Source organism: Podarcis gaigeae, assembly GCF_964106915.1.
Source record: "Podarcis gaigeae genome assembly, chromosome: 6".
In the NCBI taxonomy this organism is placed as follows: Eukaryota; Metazoa; Chordata; class Lepidosauria; order Squamata; family Lacertidae; genus Podarcis; species Podarcis gaigeae.
Window position 1 is genome coordinate 56,132,735 of NC_139682.1, and position 22,963 is coordinate 56,155,697.

A 22,963-nucleotide genomic window follows, 5' to 3' on the forward strand; every position below is an offset into this window, starting at 1 on the left:
ACGGCCTAGGACCCTCGTACCTCCGGGACCGCCTCTCCAGGTATGCCCCACGGAGAGCCTCAAGGTCCATAAATAATAACACCCTAGTGGTCCCAGGCCCTAAAGAAGTTAGATTGGCTTCAACCAGAGCCAGGGCCTTTTCAACTCTGGCTCCGGCCTGGTGGAACGCTCTGCCTCATGAGACCAGGGCCCTGCAGGATCTGATTTCTTTCCGCAGGGCCTGTAAGACAGAGTTGTTCCGCCTGGCCTTTGGCTTGGAGCCAATTTGATTCCCTCCCTCTCTCTCTCTCTCTCTCTCTCTCTCTCTCTCTTTTTTTCCTCCTCTTTCTTTTCCTTCTCCTGCGATGAGGCTACATTTTAATATTTTAATGTTCCATTATTTTAATGTTGTATTTTATTTTTGTTTTTAAGTTGTAATCATTCATCTTGTTTTTATTATTGCTTGTAAGCCGCTCTGAGCCCGGCCTTGGCTGGGGAGGGCGGGGTATAAATAAAAAAATATTATTATTATTATTATTATTACTACTGAAATGCAGTGCTGGAACCACTTATTTATGGTTTTTAAGCAGTTACTTGAAGAACCATTGTTTTTTACAGTATTGAATCATACTGCCCAATTTTTAAAAACAGCAATTTCTGCTCAACAGGAAAATACTAACCAGCTACCTACTTCAGCAATTATGAGCATATAGATGTGATGGCATTGCATATATTCACCTCCTATACAACTCATACAAAGGGTGTATAAAATGCCATCTAGTTTCCTCTACTGCTCTGAAATCCTGTAGTGTTAACTTTTAATGTTCATAAAATCACAGCCTGTTTACACCAGGGGTGGAGAACTTTTCACAGCCCAATGCCCATTTTCCCTTCTGGGGCCACATGGCAGCAGTAGGCAAAACCAGAAGAAAAACTGGCAAATGTTACCTTTGTTGAACAGGCTAGTTTCTATACACACTCACACATCTCTCTGTCCAGACAAGGATGATACATTCTGTTCAAGGCAGGCAAAACCACAGCCAAGAGCCAATGATCACCACATTCAGCCTTCAGGCCAGGTTCCCCACTTTTGTTTTAATCCAGTGAGCTTTTCAAAATTTGTTTTTAATATCAGTAGTGTCCATGTCATGGAGTATTCAATGAACAAAGGCTCACCAGGCAAGGGACTATGTCACAGGGTGCATCATGGCGCATGCTAGGCCGTGGCCCACTGAGATGAACCATGGTGCTGGTGCTAGGGGCAGCCCAAACAACTGACAAATTGATATTAGCACTTTGCCTCCAACCACAATTTGATGTATGTTTGCAAAATATATTTTGGATGTTAGCGTCACGCAGTTTGCTAACATGGATGTCAAAGAAACTTAGGTAGCTGACTTACATCAAGTCAGATTGTTTCTCCACCTAGCCAGTATTGCTTTTGTATGTTGACTGGTAAACAACATACACACGGTTTTAGGCAAAGGCTTTTCCAGTTAAAAGGATCCTGTAGCAGAGGATTTGAGTTTCCAAGGGCTAAAGCTGGGACCTTCTGTACACAAAACCCTGGCTCTATCACTGAGCTGCCATTCCTTCTCCAAAATTCTAGTTTGTCCCAGCAAATTAGTTGTTGAAAACCAGGGAGTAGATGAAAGGTAAGAAAGACAGAGAATTAGCTCAAAAGGGAAGCTCCTGATCAGAAAACCCCCCTGCTGAATTGAGCTTTAGGATGGTTGAAAGAATTTAATAAAATGGAAACCTTCTGAACAGTTGAAGAAAACAGATTTATTTAAGAAGAGTGCAATTACAAATGCTATAATACAAAGGTATTTGAAAAGAAAATTCAAAACAAATTAAATAAACATGGATGTTTCAAGCTTTAATCACAATACATGTACCAATAATGAGTGCTCTGTTGCTTTAATCTTCTTTGAGTGCATACATGATATCGTCCTGGCTAACATTAAGTCGAACTCGCATGTGGATATATTTACTATTAGAATCTGTTAGCAAGAGTCTATAGGCACTAAGCCGTGACACAACTGCCAGTGCATCTGATACAGTAGGAGTTTGCAGGCCTTCAATTCTACACAATGCAACATGCTGATGAAATATCTAAAGAAACAAAAAAAGGGGAGGGGGACTTGGTTTATGAAAACAGGAAACGAATAACTGATCTCCTTCCTTTCTTGGAAAAGTATGGAAACCAATGACTTATATACAGTGGTACCCCAGGTTAAGAACTTTGCCCCAGGATGAGAACAGAAATTGTGCGGCGGCAGCAGGAGGCCCCATTAGCTAAAGTGGTACCTCGGGTTAAGAACGGTTTCAGGTTAAGAACGGACCTCCGGAACAAATAAAGTTTGTAACCAGAGGAACCACTGTATATATTTATACCTCAATAGTAGTAGAGCACATTTTCCCTATGCATTTAGTACTGAGGTTCAATGGTGAGCAATTGCTAATAGAATTCAAACCAGTACCATTTTCTTTTATACAACATTTGTTGTATATTCTGAACCACAAGTTTTTAAATAAGTTCCCAACACTGAGTCTGTGACTGCTTTATTATTACAGCCACCATCCTGACTTGTTTTCAAGATCTATGATATATTTTGGAAAGTGGTTTGTCAGTCCATCCATCTGTTGTTAACAAGTTCACACACCTCTCAAGGTATTGCTACCAAACACAGCATGAGGATTTCCAAGATGAGGGTTGGAGTTGTCCATGTTTGGACATCAGATGCCATTTTGAATCAAGATGGTGGACCAAAACATCACTTTGGCATGACTTTGCCCATGTTTTTTTGGCATAGGTTCAGCTGCCTCTGGCAATATCTTTGCCAAACTCAGCCACAGGGATTCCCAAGGTGGGGGTGCCAGACTTCATCGCCATTTGAATGCCAGGCACAATCTTGAATCAAGATGGCAGAATCAAATGTGATTTGCCTGATTTTGGCATGGCGATCCACACTCACAAATTGCATTATCCATTTAAAAAACACAATATTTTTTTCATTTCTACAAATTCCCACACTGTGCCAGGCACTCCCTGCTAGTATAAAACAGGTTTATGAGTTTAAATAAGATAGCTGAACAGGAAGAGGTTAAAAAAAGGTGGGCTGGATATTCTTTTAATGTTATTACTGGTTTGATTTCTGTAATTTTTCAATTTTACTGTACAATTGCAACATCTGAGCTTACCTTTTAGTATTATGGTTCGACTGTATTTGAAGCTTTGTGACTTACATTGTATATTGATTGTTAGAAGTCATTTTGAGAGAGCTTTTCCCCCCAAGAAGAGGCATATAATATTTTAAACTAACAAAAGCAAAAAGCATGGACATTTTTATCTATGCATATATGTGAATTGTAGCCTACGTGTACAATAGGTTAAATTGCAATGAACTACATATGTGCATAGCAACAGTCAAAGCCGCACTCTTTGAATATAGCTAAAGCATTCTGGCTGAGATAGTAAATGAATTCAACATGCAATATTTTTATATTACCTGCTGAACTGTAGACTCTTCCAGTCCTGACCTGCGAAATTCTGCAATTGTTGCTTTTAGGAAAATTTGCTCATACAGTGAAGCGTTCCTGAAAGAGAACAAAAAGCCCCCAAAGCTTAATTAGTCATATATAAGATTTTACTGTGTAACAGATATAATTTGGCTTGAAAAGCAGTGTCTAAACCTCTGATGTAACGGTATTTGCTTCTAAAATATGTGTATACAGAAAGTTTAATTAACCATAGGTCTGAAAGAACTACAAACACCCAGCATACAAAGGTTGTTTATTTTGTCAGAAGAGAACTTTCTGTAATTTGCAAAATTTTATTTCACAATTGCAATTCTCAGTGTCGCTCTATCCAAATAGAGAGAGAGCGCACCTGTATCCTAACATCCGAGCTTCCTAATTCTGCCACTTTCAACAACGTATCAAGCAGAAGCTGAAACAAGGATATGAGTTGTACAGGTTAGCACAAACTGGTTTGACATGTTAGTACTGAACCACTAAATTAGTTTTGCTATGCTAAAATTTTAGAACACATTTTGTGCTGTGGTAGCCATTAAATCAATCACTGGAATTTGCTTCAAATTAGATGCTGTAGAATAATGTGCTCCCCATACAGATGCAATCATTGTATAACAAGTTCATAGGTGGCTGCTCCAGCATGATAATCATAATTTGCTCTCTGGGACCTCAAGCAGAGAAGCTACACAGCTAATGAACTACTGTCCATTACCGAATGGCATGTATATAAGGGGATGAGAACATTTCATCTATGGCTTCCATAATGTGTGCCATGCTGACCAATCCACGGACACTTTTCTGATTAGGAAATTCGCAGATCTCAGCGGCCCTTCTGCAGATATCAAGGCAACGTCTTGCATCACCAGATAAAGCTGCCACCTAAAACAAAACAATAAACTTTTAAAACGACAAAGTTGTTGCAGTCTCACAAAGCATAGTGCAGTTTTTCAATGTTTCCTTCCGAAAAATGTAATAATCCTTTCTCTGTCTTCCTGTCGGATCAGAGCGGATGCAGGAAGGGGGAGGCAGGAAGTAGATAACTCAATTAACTCTCCCCACCAGTTATTCCATCCTCCATTAACAGGCACTGCTGCGTCCTTACTTCTTTCCACATCTCTGTATGAGGCTTATAAATAGCCACCAGGAGGAGTCTGGGGCCTCCTCTTGACCCCACCCTTACCTTACCCACCTGCAGCCATTCCGGCCTAATTACAGTTCACGCGACTCACAAGAAAGCAGCTGGTTGAGCAACTTCTTCCCCACAACATTACATTTGTTATTGGATTCTTATTCTTTCTTCTTAAATCCCTTGGTTTTCCAGCCTCTTCCATTCACCCTTGTTAACTTTGCCTCTCTCACTCTTGTTGTAACGCCCACAGTTTAAATTGTCAATCTTGCTAGGAACAAGGAACTGCCTTTTTGCACATCATCATTTATGTGCAAAATAAAAATATACGCCTCAAGTTACACTTTTTCAGGTTACAAACGTTTTTAACCCAGAAGTGAGTGTTCCGAGCTCTCAGAGGCCTCGCCGCTGCCTGGAGCCAAGCCCAGACATCCGCGGGGCCTGTGGAGGCTCCACGATTGGCCTCCAGCCATGGGAGCTCTCTGAGGCCTCCACGAATGCCCGGAGCCAGGCCCTGACACCCGCAGGATGCCCAGCAGGTCACATCCCACCCCCAAAGTTAGGTAAGGAACACTTACCTAACAAAGACCAGGAGCAGTGAAGCTGTTATGAAAACAAAGATGAGCCTGGGCTGAAAAGCCCTTTACCAACCCTTGCCCCACCCCCAGCTATAGCAAGGTGGGTGGCACCTAGCCAAGTAAGCCCACCTACCCTATGGGAGGGGGGAGTGGAAAACCTTGGAATTCTGCAGGGGATTTTGGGATTTGTTTATGTGAGTCTGCCCTGTGCCTTTGTCTCTGCTTTGCTCCTTCTTTTGGGGGACTTCTGGGGGACTCTGCGTTCTGCCATTGTTTTGGGGATTGTGTGGAGCCCAGTTCAGCTTCTGGCTGATTGTGTGACTGCAGAAATGGATAAAAGCCCCCCAGCCAAACAATGACTATCATCAGTGCATGTAAGAAAAAAAATAAACATTAATTTTTTTCATCTACAATGCTGTCTCATTTATTTTATTGTACGGTACACTGATTATTGCCTTCATTTTATGGATCAATGGTCTTGTCAGATAATAGTTAAATTGCTGTTTTAGGGGGTGTTTTTCATTGTCTGGAATGGATCAATCCATTTTTCCATTACTTTCAATGGGAAAGTGCGCTTCAGGTTAAGAATGCTTCAGGACACTTCTGCTTTTGAGATGAAGGCGTAAGCAGACACGCTGAGGAGCTCTGCAGCAAGAATGAATTTAATTCTAAATTATATACTGGAAATGTGGGAGATTACAAGGGGTCAAAAAACCCGAATGTATTGTGCCATATTAGAAGCAAAAAAACTTGTCTTGGTGAATTGGAAGAGCCACAAAAAGATCCCATTGAGCACATGGATTGACAATATGGACAGACTAGTTACCTACGAACGAATCACATATTGACGTAAATTAAGAATGGATAAATATGAAGAAATCTGGAAGGAACACTTAAGCGATAAGGCGGACAGTGGTGGGAAGTAGGGGGAGGAGAGGTGGGGAAATATTGTTAAAAAGGTGTAGTTATAGGTATATCAGTACTCAAATCTGAATTGTGTTATTAGTGTTATTGTGGTTTTTGTTGTATATTTTTTTCTGGTTGTTGTTTGTATTGAAAAAATGATTAAATAATAAAAAAAAGAATGCTTCGGGTTAAGAACGAACTTCTGGAACCAATTAAGTATTTAATCTGAGGTACCACTGTATAAAAACAACATAGACAAATTCTAGGCTGCATCAATAGGAGTATAGCATCTAGATCAAGGGAAGTAATAGTGCCACTGTATTCTGCTCTGGTCAGACCTCACCTGGAGTACTGTGTCCAGTTCTGGGCACCACAGTTCAAGAAGGACACTGACAAACTGGAACGTGTCCAGAGGAGGGCAACCAAAATGGTCAAAGGCCTGGAAACGATGCCTTATGAGGAAAGGCTAAGGGAGCTGGGCATGTTTAGCCTGGAGAAGAGGAGGTTAAGGGGTGATATGATAGCCATGTTCAAATATATAAAAGGATGTCACATAGAGGAGGGAGAAAGGCTGTTTTCTGCTGCTCCAGAGAAGCGGACACGGAGCAATGGATCCAAACTACAAGAAAGAAGATTCCACCTAAACATTAGGAAGAACTTCCTGACAGTAAGAGCTGTTCGACAGTGGAATTTGCTGCCAAGGAGTGTGGTGGAGTCTCCTTCTTTGGAGGTCTTTAAGCAGAGGCTTGACAACCATATGTCAGGAGTGCTCTGATGGTGTTTCCTGCTTGGCAGGGGGTTGGACTCGATGGCCCTTGTGGTCTCTTCCAATGATTCTATGATTCTATGACATGCCTGTCCATACACCCAAGTTTACCTTTCTAGAAACAAGCTGAATTGCATCCTCTTCAAATGCTTTCAAATGGGTCATCCTTGATGAGACAATCTGCTGTAACTGTTTATAGGTATATGGCTGGAAGGACATTCTGGTAAGACCCTACCAGTGAAGAAAACAGTGAACATTTAATTGCTGGTACATCTCAAGAACTTGCTTAACACCCAAAAACATGTTTCTCGACTGTGAGCAGAGACGTTTCAGACTGAATTCTGACATTTAAGGTGACAGCCAACAGTGTTTATACCCTGCTTGCAAAACAAGACTTCTGGTTGCATAGATGAGTTCTCCCCTATGCAGCCCCACCTCCACACCCCAAAAACTAGCTCCTAAGGGTTGGAAGAACCTCCAGAGCAGATGCTGGGGGTGAATGGAGGCTGCAGAGGGAGCCCCTGCCATGTCCACTAGGCACAGCATTGGATCTCACTCTTATTGCTTGCCACCTACCTTCCTACAAGCAAGTGGCAGAAGTGATTCTTATCTTTACCATGTCTGACCATGGTATTCTGCTCACAAGACAAGAAAAGAGGCATATCCAAGTACAAAGAAGTTATATCTTCATGGAACCAACAAAATACATAGCATGGCCAACTGTCAGAGGTGATGGGAGTCACAGGTTGTCCATTCCATAATATATAGATGGTCTTAATCCAGCTATCCAAACAAGACTGACAAACCCCCTGGCTGCTCCAGTGCGTGTGTTCAGACACAATTCTGGACATTTACTATAGCTAGGAAAATTAATTTGTGCATCTGCTGCATGCTAGTACATGTAGCCTGAGTACTCATGCATCACTCCATCCTTCCTCCGAGTGATCAATGGTATCAGTTAATATCCAAGGAAATTTACCAACGCTCTGATCTCCGGACACAATAAAGAATTCTGCATAACTACAGCAATAAAGTCAAAAATACATACCAGCCTGCTAGCTACTCTGTTCATCATAATTCTCTCTGGCAAATCCATGGTGTTAGCAATGGCCAAGACAATCAGTTTGGCATCTTTCTTGGTTGGCCAGTCAAAGAGATTGTACATCACATTCTGTTTTCGGGTCCACAGGAGATCAAGCTGGAACAAGGAAGAAGGGATGACAAAGTTACAAGCTCACATAAAATGGTCTACAAAATAAGTAGGAAATCTGGTTTCAATCACAGGTTTGAACAGATTTATGTAACCTTGGGCAAGACTTGATCTGCTACAGATGGCCACATAAGGGGGATACAGAATAAAACACAGACATAGCCAGCAATAAATGTACATTGTGTTGTTTTAAAAAATTAGCTCCCTTTACCCTCTCTACATATAGCTAAATGTACAAAATGGGGATGTTTCCTTTTTGTCAGTAATAAATTTGTCCTTGCAGAACAAACAACCTCATGGGTAGCTGAATCCCAAGGCTGCAATTAAGCCAGTTTCATGGTACAGATCAAAAAGGCAACAATCCCCTAGTTTTGGAATACATATACATCAGGTTAAATTTATTTCTGATGCTATACAAATCCTAGCATTACCTCATCTACAACAAGTATTACGGTTTTCCTTTTAGGTCCTCGCTTGCAGAATGTCTTCTCCAGCAGCTCGGCAGCATGGACTGCAGTTGCCTTCTGGCCTGTCAGTAACTAAACAGGATTAAAAAGATGCTGAAGTTACAACCCAACAATAAGTAGTAACTCATTCTGTTTTACTAATAGCGCAATCCTATACCAATAGCACAATCCTATCCATTTCATATGTGAGATCCAACTACTGTATCTTAAAACTGCAAGCTGTTTTTGGGTTGCTGTGGCAAAAAAGGCAGCATATAAATGCAATAAGGTAATGATAATAAAAAATGTTTTCGCAAGCAAGCTGTAGAATGAGAACAGTCTTCGCCAACCTGGTGCCCTCTAGATGTTTTGGAGTGCCAGCTAGAACTGATGGGAGTTGTAGTCCAAAACATCTAAGGGCACCAGGTTGACAAAGGCTGAATTAGGGGGCTAGTAGTGATTGGAGTGCTTTTTCGGTGGAATTGTTTTAGCTCCCTCTTCTGATCTGCAGAGGTAAGTCAAGCATAAGGGCCCATCTGCTTGAGCAGTTTTAGTTAAAAGACTTGGAAAATCTCTTCCCAAACATAACAAAACATGCACTCACGTTCAAGATCTGCACGTAGGCTTGATGGGGATCAGTCAACTTCATACCATTGATCTCTATACACTGGAAAGACGGTAACTCGTTGTTTTCGGCTGCCTGCTCAAGACAACGAATGACCTCATGAACAGTTGCTGTTTTACCTGTTCCGGGAACCCCAGAAATGTACATGCACCTGAAACAGGAAGAGCACCTATGTTGTAAACATGTAAATCTGAAAGGCAGGGAGAGTCCTGAATCCTATGTTCCTGATATAAATGTGGCCTTACTCTACATTAGCCCAACTTTGCCTACTAGGACTTTAACCAGCTCTTCAGCACCCTAGGCAGAAAGTCTCTCTCTGAAACCTTTACTCAATCTATATAATACTATTATTAACTGGATATACTGGAACTTGAATATGGAAGCATCTGCATATGAAACAGGTGCTCTGCCACTTTTCTGAACTGGACTTAATAAGCTCTCTTTTTCTCTCTTGATTAGCTCCTGAAGAAGTTTGAAACAGGATGTGCTTAATCACTCCTAAAAGCCTTCGAACCCACATGTATCTTTTAAAAAACATCTGCCTCTAAGCACAGTGCCACAAATAAGCTTTATTATAAATCTCGGAAACTGTTTACTTTTTGAGGGTGGGTGGGGACTGGCATGATCTCCACATTATTCTTTTTTAAATGAAACCCAGGTGTTCACAAGCAGCTGTTATGCTTCTCACTCATTTGAGTTAATCCCGCTCCCTCCCACCTAAGACACTCACCCTCCTGTCCCATCAATGAGTTTGCTTTCTATAAAGTTATAGATATCCTGGAACTCCTTTTCACGGCAGGGCAAGGACTCTGGGACAGCAGATACATGCAGCCTGTTTAAAGGAAAACAAAAGGGCAAGAGGGTTACCCGAGTGCCTTGTTACAAGCTTCTAAATCCCAGAAGAGGTAATGCATTCTTATCTAGATATGCAGAATACTCTAAAGAATGATTATTTAAATATTAGGGCCTCGAGACTAAAAAATGTAAAATGAAATTGAAACTGAATACTGAAACCAAGTTTTCAAAGACTTCTCAATCAAACATGAAACTAGGAAGAATGTGACACGGAATACTAAGCATGCATCTATTTAAAAGAGAGAAACATGACTTGCACTGGAACCATAAATACCCTTTACACAACCCATCAAAAGTAATTCCCAGTTCTCCTCACTTTATATATAACGTCTGCCCCTCTTTGCTAAATATCAAGAACCCCTCACGTTACCTTATCCTAGCCTCTTCCAGCACATTGCCAGGCTTCTGTGTGGTTTGATTTCGGCTGCGGATTCTGGGGGTAGCATTACGTGGGGTCTTGGGGGTTCTGGGCTCAGGCTGCAGAGAAAACTCATATCCATAAATATCAGTGCTATTGTTTTGAATATCAGCCAGAGCACAACTGGTCTCAAAATTTGTATACACCAAACATTTAAAGATATTAAGATCCCAAAATAGTAGAGATATACTTAGGTTTGCAACCAAACTTAAGGAGTTAGTTAAACAGGGAAGCAACAGATTGTTTGTTTGTTTAAAAATGGTATGAGAAATTCTGGGCTTGTCCATATTGGAAAAAATATCACACCAAATGAAAACCCTATTGGATATGGCTTGTTCTGTTAATTTCCTAACTGTGCAATCCTATACGTGTCTCAACTCAGAAGTAATTAGTTCAATGGAGCTTATTTCCAGGTAAGAGGGGATTGCAGACTAACTTACCATTCATCACATTTACTAAGGTAATAATGCTCAGAATGGAGAACCAGTTAAACATAAACAGTTACCATATTTTTCGCCCCATAGGATGCACCGGCCCATAGGACGCACCTAGTTTTTGGGGGGGGGAAATAAAGGAAAAAAAATTTATTTCCCCCCCAGGTGCGGGGCTGGGGCGGGGGAAGCCCGAGCTTTGCGAAGCGTAGAGCTGCGCGAAACCTGAAGCTTGGGGCATGCTGAGCTCAGCGTGCCCCAAGCTTCTGGGTGCCGGCAAGCTCCCCGCTAGCCGTGGGAGAGCTGTGTCTCCCACGGCTAGCGGATAGCTTCCTGAAGCCTGGAGAGCGAGAGGGGTCGGTGCGCACCGACCCCCCTCGCTCTCCAGGCTTCAGCGAAAGCCTGCATTCGCCCCATAGGACGCACACACATTTCCCCTTCATTTTTGGAGGGGAAAAAGTGCGTCCTATAGGGCAAAAAATACGGTATATATTTATTTTAAATAGGATGCTTTTCTTTCTTCTCTGTTTTCTAATACATTTCCAAAGCTCCCGAGTAAAGATATTTATAGATTCAGATATATTTTAAATTTATTTAACTGGTTAATGTTTATATTTTATTATGCTTGAAAATCTTAAAAACACTTTAAAACAAAAAGCAACTGAATGAAGTAACAAAAAGTAACTAGGGGTTCTGTAGTGCTTTGAAATTGTATTGTGGCTTAAGCTTTTCATTGTACGCCAAATAAATTTTTCAGGTCTTTAAGGCTTTGTTGGTTTTGCTGCAGCAAACTAGCTAAGTATTTCACCTTTATCCAAAAGTTAGATTTCAAGCAACAGGATTAGGTAAGAGGAAATATTGGGTCCCAAGAAAGAATGTTGAGTCCTTCCTCTCTGGAGTAGCTCGGTTGGTTGGACCGTGGTGCTGATAACGCAAAGATTGCAGGTTCGATCTCTGTATGGGACAGCTGCATATTCCTCTGCATTGCTGGGGGGTTGAACTAGATCATGGGTAGGCAAACTAAGGCCCAGGGGCCAGATCAGGCCCACGGATGGTCAGGGAATCAGTGTGTTTTTACATGAATAGAATGTGTATTTTATTTAAAATGCATCTCTGGGTTATTTGTGGGGCATAGGAATTCATTCTTCTACTTTTTCAAAATATAGTCCGGCCCCCCACAAGGTCTGAGGTACAGTGAACCGGCCCCCTGCTGAAAAAGTTTGCTGACCTCTGAACACCTATGTGCTATCTGTGACAAAGCTCAGCATAATAAAACAAAGGTGGTCTTACTTTTCCCCCAGCAGAGTCACAATGCAAAAATGGTGCCCATGCTTCCATGTCATTATACAGCTAAGAAACAGAGCCACTGTCTTCACAGATTGCTCTCAGCTACTACATTATGTTCTTGAGCACCCAAGCTTCTGAACAAGGCAGTTCACTAAGTTCATACAACTGCTCAAAGTAATTAGAGATCAACAAAAAATGGCAGAAGTCTCTACTTACAGTGTTGTTTGGACCCTTGGCAGGAGTCCCAGCAGCTGCTTTCCTTGAGATTTTTGGAGTAGACCTCGCTTGCCTCTTAGGTGTACGGAGCACCTTGAAGTCTTCACCTTCATCATCGCTGCTACTTGAACCAGAACTTTCCAAGGGGAAAATATCATCCTCTTCCTCTTCATCCTTCTCAACTGTATTAAAAAAACTTAAGGCAAATGGATTTATCACCTCTTATGTCCTGTACACTAATGTGTTTTAAATAATTGCACGTTCTTTGGTCGGAAGGTATCAGCTGAACAAAAACTGAGGCGGCCGTGACAGCAAAGATCAATACTTTTACAATGATGGTACATTTTTGAGAAACCAGAAGAAGAAGAAGAAGAGAAGAAGGGGGTGATAACATTAAGGTACACCCCATATGATGAAAATATACACTGTTGGTTCTTTTACTATGTCCACATCAGCTCTAGACAAGAAAACAGAAGCGACATGAAATTTCTCATGGCAGATCCCAAACTCTTGTTCTAGAAGTGAACTCTGTGTTATTGAAAAAAGCTACAAATGTCCATCTATTCAAAGATAGCTTAATGCAAGTGTGGGAAACTTCAGGCACCAAATGCAGCCCCTCCGGCTCTCTCTGATCTGGTCCTCAGGGATTCTTCTTAGGCCACCCACCTCACCAGCCTTGCTCCACCCTCCTCAGGTGCTTTTGCCAGGTAGAATGTGCCCTTTAACTGTGAAAATGCTTCTTGATTGCCTGGATGAAGTATGGAGAGATGTGGGTGGGTGGAGAAACCTCTGACTTCTTTGTGGCCAGAATGTAGCCTACTGTACAAAGGCATGAGTCACAGCCAGTGCCCCGTGCACTTTTGCCTCTGGTCTTCCACCAACAATGGAAGGTAGCTATTGGAAGAGTCTCCATGAGGAAATGTGGCCTTTAGGTTAAAGCTGGGTTACCCTCCCTGGCTTAATATGTGTGTGTGTTTGTGTGCATACAAGTGCACGCAGAAACACTCAGACAATCCTTGCACGTTCATTTCTGTAACAAAGCAGGCTCCCCTGGGCTGTGAACTGCCTGTAGTCAAACCATCTCTAAAAAGAATACATTCTTACCTAAGGTGTTTTGCAATGCGGGCAGAAGTCGCCTGCACACATTTCCTGCGTGAACGAGGAGTCAGCACTGGGCTCGCGGCTTCTGGTTCTTCACCCAATCTGCAAGGGAAAATGGGAGGTTTTTCCGACTTCTTCATAGTGATAAGACACTGTGCCTTGATTGACAGAAAGCACTGGCTTTCTGAGTTCCCATCGATTGTCACTTCAGTATCTTACTGTAAAGTTTAGCACCACAAAAAAGTCAGCTATAGAACGCACACAGTGAAGCCAATATTTCTTGCTCTGAGCACTTCAGCTTAGGCATGTAGTCTAGAAATCAGTTATCACTCAGTGACCTGGTTCACACATAATGACAAGCCAAACTATACTGGGGCCATGCAAATGTGCAGTTTGGACAACACACTAAGCCAAGCACTGGCTTAGCTCAGCAAGGTGCAAGAGTTAAAAAAAACACTGGGGAGGAGCAAAGTGGCTGCAAACTCCCCTCCAGCAGCTCGCACATTTGTGCAGTGCTGCAAAAGCAGAGCTGGGCATACTGTGACATGTGAACCCGGGCAGCATCTATATTGGCTGAAGGAGGGTCATCCATCCATGTTGCTGGTTACATGATACAGAAATTACCAAACCTCTGTATACTATATTGTCCTAGATATGAATTTATACACATAATAAGTAGAACTGATGTAAAACTGCAGTGATATATTTTTAAGCCTTCTTAAAATTTCACTTGCTTAATAAAACAGAAGGGGATATTCCTTAGGGCAAACAAATAAAAGATCCACAAACACCTCTAAAGATCACCCACCTTGTCTTTGAATTGACCTTAGGAATGGCTGCTTGGCTCTTTGAGACTCTGGATTCTTTGGTTGCCTTGCAAATCTTATCCTGTTTGTTTACATCATTTGAACTAATGGGAAAGAAAAACATAAAACATGCCTCTAAGAGATTTTTTGGGAAATAAATGTTAAAATTCATTTCGGTAAATTCTCCCTGGTTTTACCATAGGAAAACATCTTGATGATACTGCGATTTACATTTTTTAAAAATTGTATCCCACTCTGGGATCACTTTGCAATGAAGGAGGGGTTAAAATATTTCAAAATAAATACCCGCAAGCAGCCTGGCTCTTGAGAATAGCACCCTATACATCCTTACCTGGAAGTAAGTCTCAATTGAATTCAGTGGGACTTACTTCTTACTAGACTGTGTAAGGTTGCACTGTCCATTTCCTAACTTTTCATCCTTACCTTTAATGCCTTTTAAATAATTTCTGAGTAGTTGATTCAAGAAGGAAATAGCCAATGTGAGTAAAATATGCTTTACATATAAAACTATCAAAATACAGCCGTACCTTGGATCCCCAATGCCTTGCAAACCGAACGTTTTTGCTTCCAAACGCTGCAAACCCGGGAGTGTTCCGGTTTGTGAATGTTCTCTGGAAGCCGAACGTCTGACGGGGCTTCCGCAGCTTCCGATTGGCTGCAGGAACTTCCTGCAGCCGACTGGAAGCTGCTCCTTCGTTTCCAAACATTTTGAAAGTCAAACGGCATCCAGAACGGATTCTGTTCGACTTCCAAGGTACCACTTGGAAATACCTGTTTTCTGTAAGATGGAGAAGCAGAGTCTGGGAGGCTTTTTGACTGCAGAAAAATAAGTGATCTGGATTTCTCAGTATCGACTGGTCAGAATCACCTTGTACATGATTTAAATTTTTTCACTCTCTCTTTAAATAGCAGACCCATGTACCAGATCATAAACTTATATTGGAAAGTCCCAATTTCCAAAAGCATTTTGTCATGCAGCCCAGAGAGTTGCTCTACAAGATCTTCATCTTAGTCACTATGTATAACTGGTCCTCAGCCAGGAACTGTAAGCTACCCCTGTAGGGCAGGTGCTATTTGTATCTTAGATTTATTATTACCACTACAAAATAAACCTTTTTGAACATTTATCGATCTGCTGCACAAACAAAAGCAAATTAATATTAATGTTCTCAAGCAAAGGTATTCTACCTCAAGAATCTTTGTCTCTTATTTCAACAGAATTTTTTTGTTAGTGTATGTCACACAGATGGCCACATTTAAGTGTTTGGGACAGAAAGCTGACACTTGCAACTTACTCTGTGGCATTCCTTTTCACAGCAGAACTCCTGGCTTTCACACTAGAAACTTGGTCACTCTGGCAAGGAGATGATATGTTTTTGTTGGGTCTTTCAGTCTTTCTTCCCAGTGGTTTGATGTCTAGGAAGAGGTCTCCCTCAGCAACAGCAGCACAGGGTATTTTTGGAGGAGAACCTTTAATGCCAGTAAATGTCACTTTCCGTTTGAGGGCAGATTGCTCCAGAGGCTCAAAGAAACCATAGTCTAGAAGCTCAATCATATCTTGCTCTGCCACCACTCTTCCAGGTTTTGTTGGACCTAAAATCCAAAAGTAGCAAAACGAGTAAGTTTTTAGCAAGGCAACAATCAGTTTAGAATTCACATGTGCCACATGGTCTAAAAAAAGGTTTCCCTTCGGTTAACTGAGTTCTCTTAACTAACACAGAACAGAACTTTCAAACAGGTCAGCTGCAATATGGCTCAGAGCTCAACCACTTTTTTGTTTTTGGAAAACAAATAGGTTTGTGTGGTTTTTACTAAGCACACTTGATCCCACAGTTCCTAGCAATGAAATCTCATTATTTCTGTTTGTATGTCCAGTACAATAAAGTGGCAGGACAGAATTTTATTCCCTCTCAATCACAAGCTTTCAAACCTTTGTGGCAAAGCAACAGAAGCTCCACTGTTACCCCACAAAATCAAGATTGCTAAATAAGACATAATCCAACATGACACAGATTCCATGTCAGGTATTTGATTAGCTTTATTTGCACTGAACACATACAACTGCGGTCATAAATTTGGAGACCACCACTACTGACATTATTCAACCGGGGCATCCAAACTGAGGTAATATCAATTAACTGCTGGGTTCAATTCCCAAGATGTGAAATGCAAGCATTTCTATCCAATTTTGGGTCATTTCCACATCCCACCTTCTGAAAGGTTCTCTGACATTCAATACATACCTTTCAGGGATCATAAATGGGTAGCAGAAGAGAGTAGGAAACAGATGATTACCCCTTGCCTGAGTACAGCACTGGCAGTCACCTTTTGTTAACCATGGTTCCTACTATCAAATGTATTAGCTACTTGTGACAGAACACCTGCTTTCATGACTGAGGTCCAATCATGAACATGTCCAGCTCAGGGATCACAGGTAGTCTGACTCACAGTAGCTTCTTCATCCAAAGACCTCATGACAGTATCTACACCATGGGTAGGCAAACTAAGGCCCAGGGGACCGGATCTGGCCCAATCGCCTTCTAAATCTGGCCCACAGATGGTCCGGGAATCAGTGTGTTTTTACATGAGTAGAAGGTGTCCTTTTATTTAAAATGCATCTCTGGATTATTTGTGGGGCATAGGAATTCGTTCATTTCCCCCCCCCCCCCAAATAGAGTCCAGCCCCCCACAAGGTCTGAGGGGCAGTGGACCAGCCCCCTGCTGAAAAAGTTTGCTGACCCCTGATCTACACTAAGCAGGAAAAAACCCCTACCATATCAGTTTCTCCCCCAGAAACTACCAAGCAGAACAAGAGAAATATTATACCATTTTACCACATGAATTCCTACTTGAGAATTGTTCAAGAGTATTTAGACTGATCATCTTTACATCACTATTCATAAAATTCTCTCTCTTCAGCCCTAGGTAAAACATTTGTCAGCTTCCAGAGGTAACAATGTTTTTGCATACAAAAATATTATGTGCAAGATCATTTGTGAACATACTATTCAGCTGGAGTTTTTTCTTTGCTCCCGGAGTCTCAGTGCCAATGGCTAGTCTTTGGGAACATCTCTGCTTAGAGTGTGAGGATTTGGAGGCAGAATGTCTTGATTCTACTTCCATCATGGCGGCGCTGCTTTTTCTTGTACTTCGAGTGACCTTTTCGGTTTCTACTTCCAGAGAGCAATTTCTGCGTGAAGGAGTCCGGTGGTGCACGTTTGCAAAATCAGCATTGTTGTTTTTCATTTTCACAGAGTCTTTCAACTCTGCCAGTAAGCTTAGCGGCAGTGGTTTAAACTTCTTTCCATCCCAAGATTCTCTTACAAAGAAAATGTGTTCATCATTTGATAGGTCAGGCAATGCTTCCAATGTGGTCAGTGGAATAACCTAGAAAGGTAGCAAAATATCAGAACCGTGAAAATATGATGCAATCAATATAGCAAAACTTTTGATGGATCTTCAGTGCTATACTAAACTTCTCCAGCTATTGTTTAAAGCATAAGAATGACAAAAGGAAAGCTTTCCTCACGCACCTATTAACATTTTCTTACAATAACATAAGCTCCTACCCTTAGAATTACCTTTCTGGTTTGAGTAATGGCACCAACTTGCAGTTTTCATATGACATAATTCTGTCTCTTACCATTACTGAAAAACCCTAAAGCAGCGGTTCACAGTCAGCTAAGTATTGCAGACACTATTATTTTTCAAAAGCCAAGCCATGGAAGCCCTACTTCTGAAAATGCTGATATCTCTGTAGTAGTTTTTGCTATGTGAATGGTGCCACCATCCCTCCAATATGTCCCAGTGCAAAACCGGGCCATGTTCCCTCATGAGTCACATGGTCTGCACCAAAAAAGAATGTCCCCGACAGTTGACAGATATGTGCCACGGACCCCAGGGGTCCACAGACCACCATTTGGAACCAGTGCTGTAAAGGGTGTATGTGTTGAGATTTCATGATGGAGGAACTGCCACATTCTAAGCCTGCCAGCAAACAGGGGGCAGGGGAAGCTTTTTCTTATTATTGTCTGCCATTTTGCTTCCCGCCTACCACTCCCATAAGCACCAATGGGGGAGCTTAGTATTCTGTGGCTCCAAGTATTGTGTAATCTACTCCAGCGCACACAGCTTTGGGACTATGGCCTTGCCAAAGTTAAACTAATTGCCACGGTTAATCTAATTAATCATAGTTAATCTAATTACCCTATATGCTATGTACTAGCTGTTTAGAAAACGAATACTGAAAAAACCCAATGTGTTTGCATTTAAATGGTGATCCATTTCCAAAGTTCAGCATATATTGCTGGTAAAGCAGCCTGCAACACTTGAGTTCAAACAGCCTCATAAGTGAGATAGAAACCTCTGCCTTCTTGCTAAGTCAAAGTGAATATTTTGGCTCATGGACTACTTGAACTTCTCCAAGAATTCTGCACTGTAAGGTTATCAGCCAAGCAAACACCATATAAGCATCCTTTGCTACAGCAGGGGACCATCAATACAGTGGTACCTCAGGTTAAGTACTTAATTCATTCTAGAGGTCTGTTCTTAACCTGAAACTGTTCTTAACCTGAGGTACCACTTTAGCTAATGGGGCCTTGCGTCGCTGCTGCTCGATTTCTGTTCTCATCCTGAAGCAAAGTTCTTAACCCATGGTACTATTTCTGGGTTAGTGGAGTCTGTAACCTGAAGCATATGTAACCCGAGGTACCACTGTACAGTCATACCTCAGGTTGAATGTGCTTCAGGTTGAGCGTTTTCAAGTTACGCTCTGCAGCAACCTGGAAGTAACGGAGTGTGTTACTTCCAGGTTTCGCAGCTCGTGCATGCAGAGACGCTCAAAATGACGTCACGCGCATGAGCAGAAGTGGCAAAATGCGACCTGCGCACGCGCGTCTTACGTTCTATTCAGGATGCGGATGGGACTCCGGAACGGAGCCCGTTCACATCCAGAGGTACCACTGTACTTCCTGAAGCTGTAGGTAAGTCAAGCTGCAATGCCAATGGAAGACTATGAACTCTACTGGGATTCTTAGGCTCATTCTATGGCTTGCTGTGCCCAGATAGCAACTAAGCATGAACCCACACACTTGCTATTACAGAGGTCGCCAGCTTCAAAGATTAAACCCCCATGGATTCCCCCACCCAAAAAACCCCAAAAGTTTTCATTACTATAAATCTGCATTGTAACATTTCAACATGCTCCCAAGTTACTTCCTCCTCTCTTGCCTTCTAACATGTTATGTACATACTGTGACATTGCCAATGATATGTGTAACTGTTATGTCAGTATCCCGTTCAGGATTTTCATTCAAAAATATCTCCTGTGGATCCTCTCTTCCCATGGATTTCCGTTGATTAAGAGGTATTTCTAGCAGGCGGGAGAACCACTCCACAACTGCACGCTTTTCATGAGTACCTGGAGTAGGTAAAAAAAACCCACACAATTCAGACCTGGGATGGCAAGAGCACTTGAAGCCCTTTAGCAGTATGATGCTTTCTTACGTTTCACTAAATTAAGGAGAAAGTCAATGGCAGCAGTCAAACTTGGTATTTTCAGGAAGGGCATTCAATATCAACTAGCCGCCACCCCCAGCAGCCTTTATGCAAGCCTTGTTAAAAGGGGGGAGGATAGACACATGGATTTTGGGATCCTGTGTGAGACTACCACCCACGTGGTCCCAAAGACACCCTCACACAATAACAGGAAAACACAAGAATTTTTTTGGATAATAATATCAAAATGAATTAAAAAGGTATATTAGGACTATGAAAGAAGAGCTGGAACCGCGGCATTGAGCTCTGGGATCTACACCTGAAATTATTCCAGGTCTTTATTAAAACAGGATCACAAGGGGAGAATTTCCCCTAAGTCATAGGTTTGAAGTTCAGCAGTGAATTAAAGATGTTCTAGGAATGCACACAGAGGCTGCTCAGAGGGAGAGATAATCTTCAGTCTTGCAGGTGATGCTCCTGGTCTTAAATAGACTTGAAGTTTATCCAAAACTCTGTCTAGGTGAGTTGGCATAATGTCGAGGAGAAGACCTGAGGGACTGGTCTTCCTGAGTGAATTTAGGTTTGAGAACAATGACTATGATTACTGTAGTTAGTCAGGGCTGACTGACCCAGGGGGTTGCCCTGGGGGAATGGCCTTCCTGAGTGCATTTACTTTTTGAGAACAATGACTATGGCTTGAGGATGTCTGTGCCACTGTTCTATCTATTTTACATTTGCAGCACTATCAGATTCCCTGTTGGTTGAAAGAGCCTGTCTCCTGAGTCTGATATAGAGGCTTCAGGATGTCATCCCACACCTGGTGCCTTTTGTTTAATAATAAGTTACAGTACCATTATTGCAATCTGGCTTCCTAATGACTTTCTAGATTCTCATGACTTCAGGCATAAAGAAATAAACTATAGGACTGTACATAAGGTCAAGACAAGAGGGTCACCTCCTATGGCCATCTACTATAGCCAAATTCACTCCTGAACTCAGCAGGGAGGCTAACATTGAAAGCTACAAAACTGATAATGCAAGTCAATCTACGAAAGCAACATAAGCCATTTAAAACACATAAAGTTTTTTTAAAGCACATAATTTAAAATGCATTTTTGCAATATGGAAGTGTGTTCCAATAAAGATTAATAACCAATATAACATTCAACAGAAACTTCACAACCAAAGTTTCTTGATTTCTCATTCCCCTTGAAGGAATAATATATGGGTAGCAAATGTGGGTTCCTCTATATGCTATTGGACTATAATTCCCATCATCTTTGACTACGAGCCATGCTGGCCAAGGTTGAGGGTGTCCAACATCATCTGGAGCACTGGCTAACCCTAGAGTAATACCTTGCAAAGAGTGAGTAAGTATTGCTACTGGCTATCTTGGAAAAAGCCAAAATCAGAAATCCAATATACATAAAGAGTATATACCAACATATTTTTTAATAAGAGGAAACATAATGAATATTTAATTATGAAGCCCCCCAATTAGCATATACTGTAGTTAACTCCTATAACATATTTATATTGCATGGGGCCCCGAATCCTTTGTACAGTACCACAGATGTTAAGCTATAGCCCAAAAATACATATTTAACAAAAATTATGGTATCACAAAAGTTGCTTAGCTTCTCTATTCTTCTAATTGTTGTTTGATCAATTTTTTATAAAATAAATGTTGAATAGTGGTGTGACATCTTAATTAGAGCTAGAAAATAATTTTTAAAAACCACTTACCATCTTCATATAACTTTAAAAGTCTTGCGACAAGGAACTGATCCACATTCTCACCTTCTATTAAAATAAACTCCCCTGGGAAAATACAGATGTCACTGACATTTTTCGATTTAACAGATATCCCCCTAGGAGATGAAGGGTATAAATTGATTGCACATTCTTTACAGTTAAGGAACAACACTGAAGACTGACAGTTTAATGTGTAGTCATAACCATGTTGACTCAGAAATAAGTCTACCTGAATACAGTGGGGCTTTCTCCCAGGTAAATAGGGTTAGGATTTCAGCCTTAATCTTTACCTCTATTACCCCCCACCCCCAATTTACATTCCAGATCTACATCCTTCAGCTTTCAGAAGCTGCTTCTTCAAACAATTATACCCTTTCTTCCTTATTGCTTTTTATAATTGGAATTAGTTCACAGATCAACATAACACTGCTCCCTCTCTTTCAAACTCTCCTCAGAAGAACAAACTTTTTCACAAAGTCTGGATTTAGCCATAGCCCTCACTCCCTAAATATGTAGTACTTCCTCCCCAGTTACTCACACTTCCTTCTTCCTCCCTTCTATCTACTATATCCACTCAGTCAAATTTAAGACTGTAAGCTCCTCAGGGCAGGGGCCTGTTTTTCTTACTTTGCAAACTGCACGCACACAGATGGTGCTACATAAGCACATTCCACTAATAATAATTACAACAGTATTGTTACATAATCACCTTTTAGTACTCCATTAATAATGAAAGCCACTCAGCCTTATGCAAAACATAATTTCCAAGATTGCCAGTTTATGCTACATTTATACACTGGCCTCAAGCCTACACAGCTTACTCTCTAACAATATATAGACCAAAAAATACATACCTGTAAGAGGAAAGCTGCAGCTGCTCGTCTTCAGATATAGCTTTTCCAAGCCACGAGTAGATACGCTTTTTCTGGTTTCTCGTGTTCATGGTTTCTGTGAAGAAACAGAAATATGAAGGTGCAAAGATGCAAAAAAAGCAAGAAAGCCGATTCTCGAATTTTTAATCTGTTTCCACCCCACCCCAACTCGATTCTTAAAAGAATCCACACAGAGACCAATGCACGTGAGTATGGAGGGCGGGCGCCTCTGCAGCCCACCCGCAGCTCTCCCGCCGGCCGCTGAACTATGGCATTGACACTCCGATGTCGCACCTGGTTCGGACTACCGTACCTCGCCGACGAGCCCACAGCTGCTCCACAAACCCGGAGAGCGAGATTCTGCCGCGGGACCCGGTGCGGCGCGCGCGCGGTTCCTTCCCTACGTCAGGATGAAACTTCGCGCCAAAGCAGACTCGCCCCGCCCCTTGAGAAGGAGGAAATGAGCCGCTGGTTAGCGCCGCGGCCGCCATGTTTTTTTCTGGCCAGGCGAAGCTCGGGAAGGGCGGCTCTT

At 41.8% G+C, this 22,963-nt stretch overlaps 1 protein-coding gene across 3 annotated transcripts; it reads right to left on the reverse strand.

Moving 5' to 3' along the window:
* Positions 1–1,739: 1,739 nt before the first annotated feature.
* ORC1 (origin recognition complex subunit 1) lies at positions 1,740–22,922 on the reverse strand (the record flags this gene model as incomplete). Of its 3 annotated transcripts, none has more annotated exons than XM_083742595.1 (18): positions 1,740–2,094; positions 3,492–3,579; positions 4,229–4,395; positions 7,004–7,123; positions 7,941–8,090; positions 8,534–8,641; positions 9,153–9,324; positions 9,904–10,005; positions 10,399–10,505; positions 12,381–12,576; positions 13,485–13,583; positions 14,290–14,391; positions 15,604–15,901; positions 17,314–17,695; positions 19,561–19,727; positions 21,551–21,675; positions 22,414–22,507; positions 22,745–22,922. In XM_083742595.1, the coding sequence occupies 18 exons, from the start codon at positions 22,920–22,922 to the stop codon at positions 1,900–1,902; spliced, it is 2,850 nt and encodes a 949-aa protein (XP_083598721.1). In that variant the 3' UTR covers positions 1,740–1,899. The 3 variants fall into 3 exon arrangements, with proteins under 3 accessions (XP_083598721.1, XP_083598722.1, XP_083598723.1); XM_083742596.1 differs by having other exon boundaries at positions 13,485–13,563; positions 14,273–14,391; XM_083742597.1 differs by having other exon boundaries at positions 22,726–22,818.
* Between the last annotated feature and the right edge of the window lie 41 nt (positions 22,923–22,963).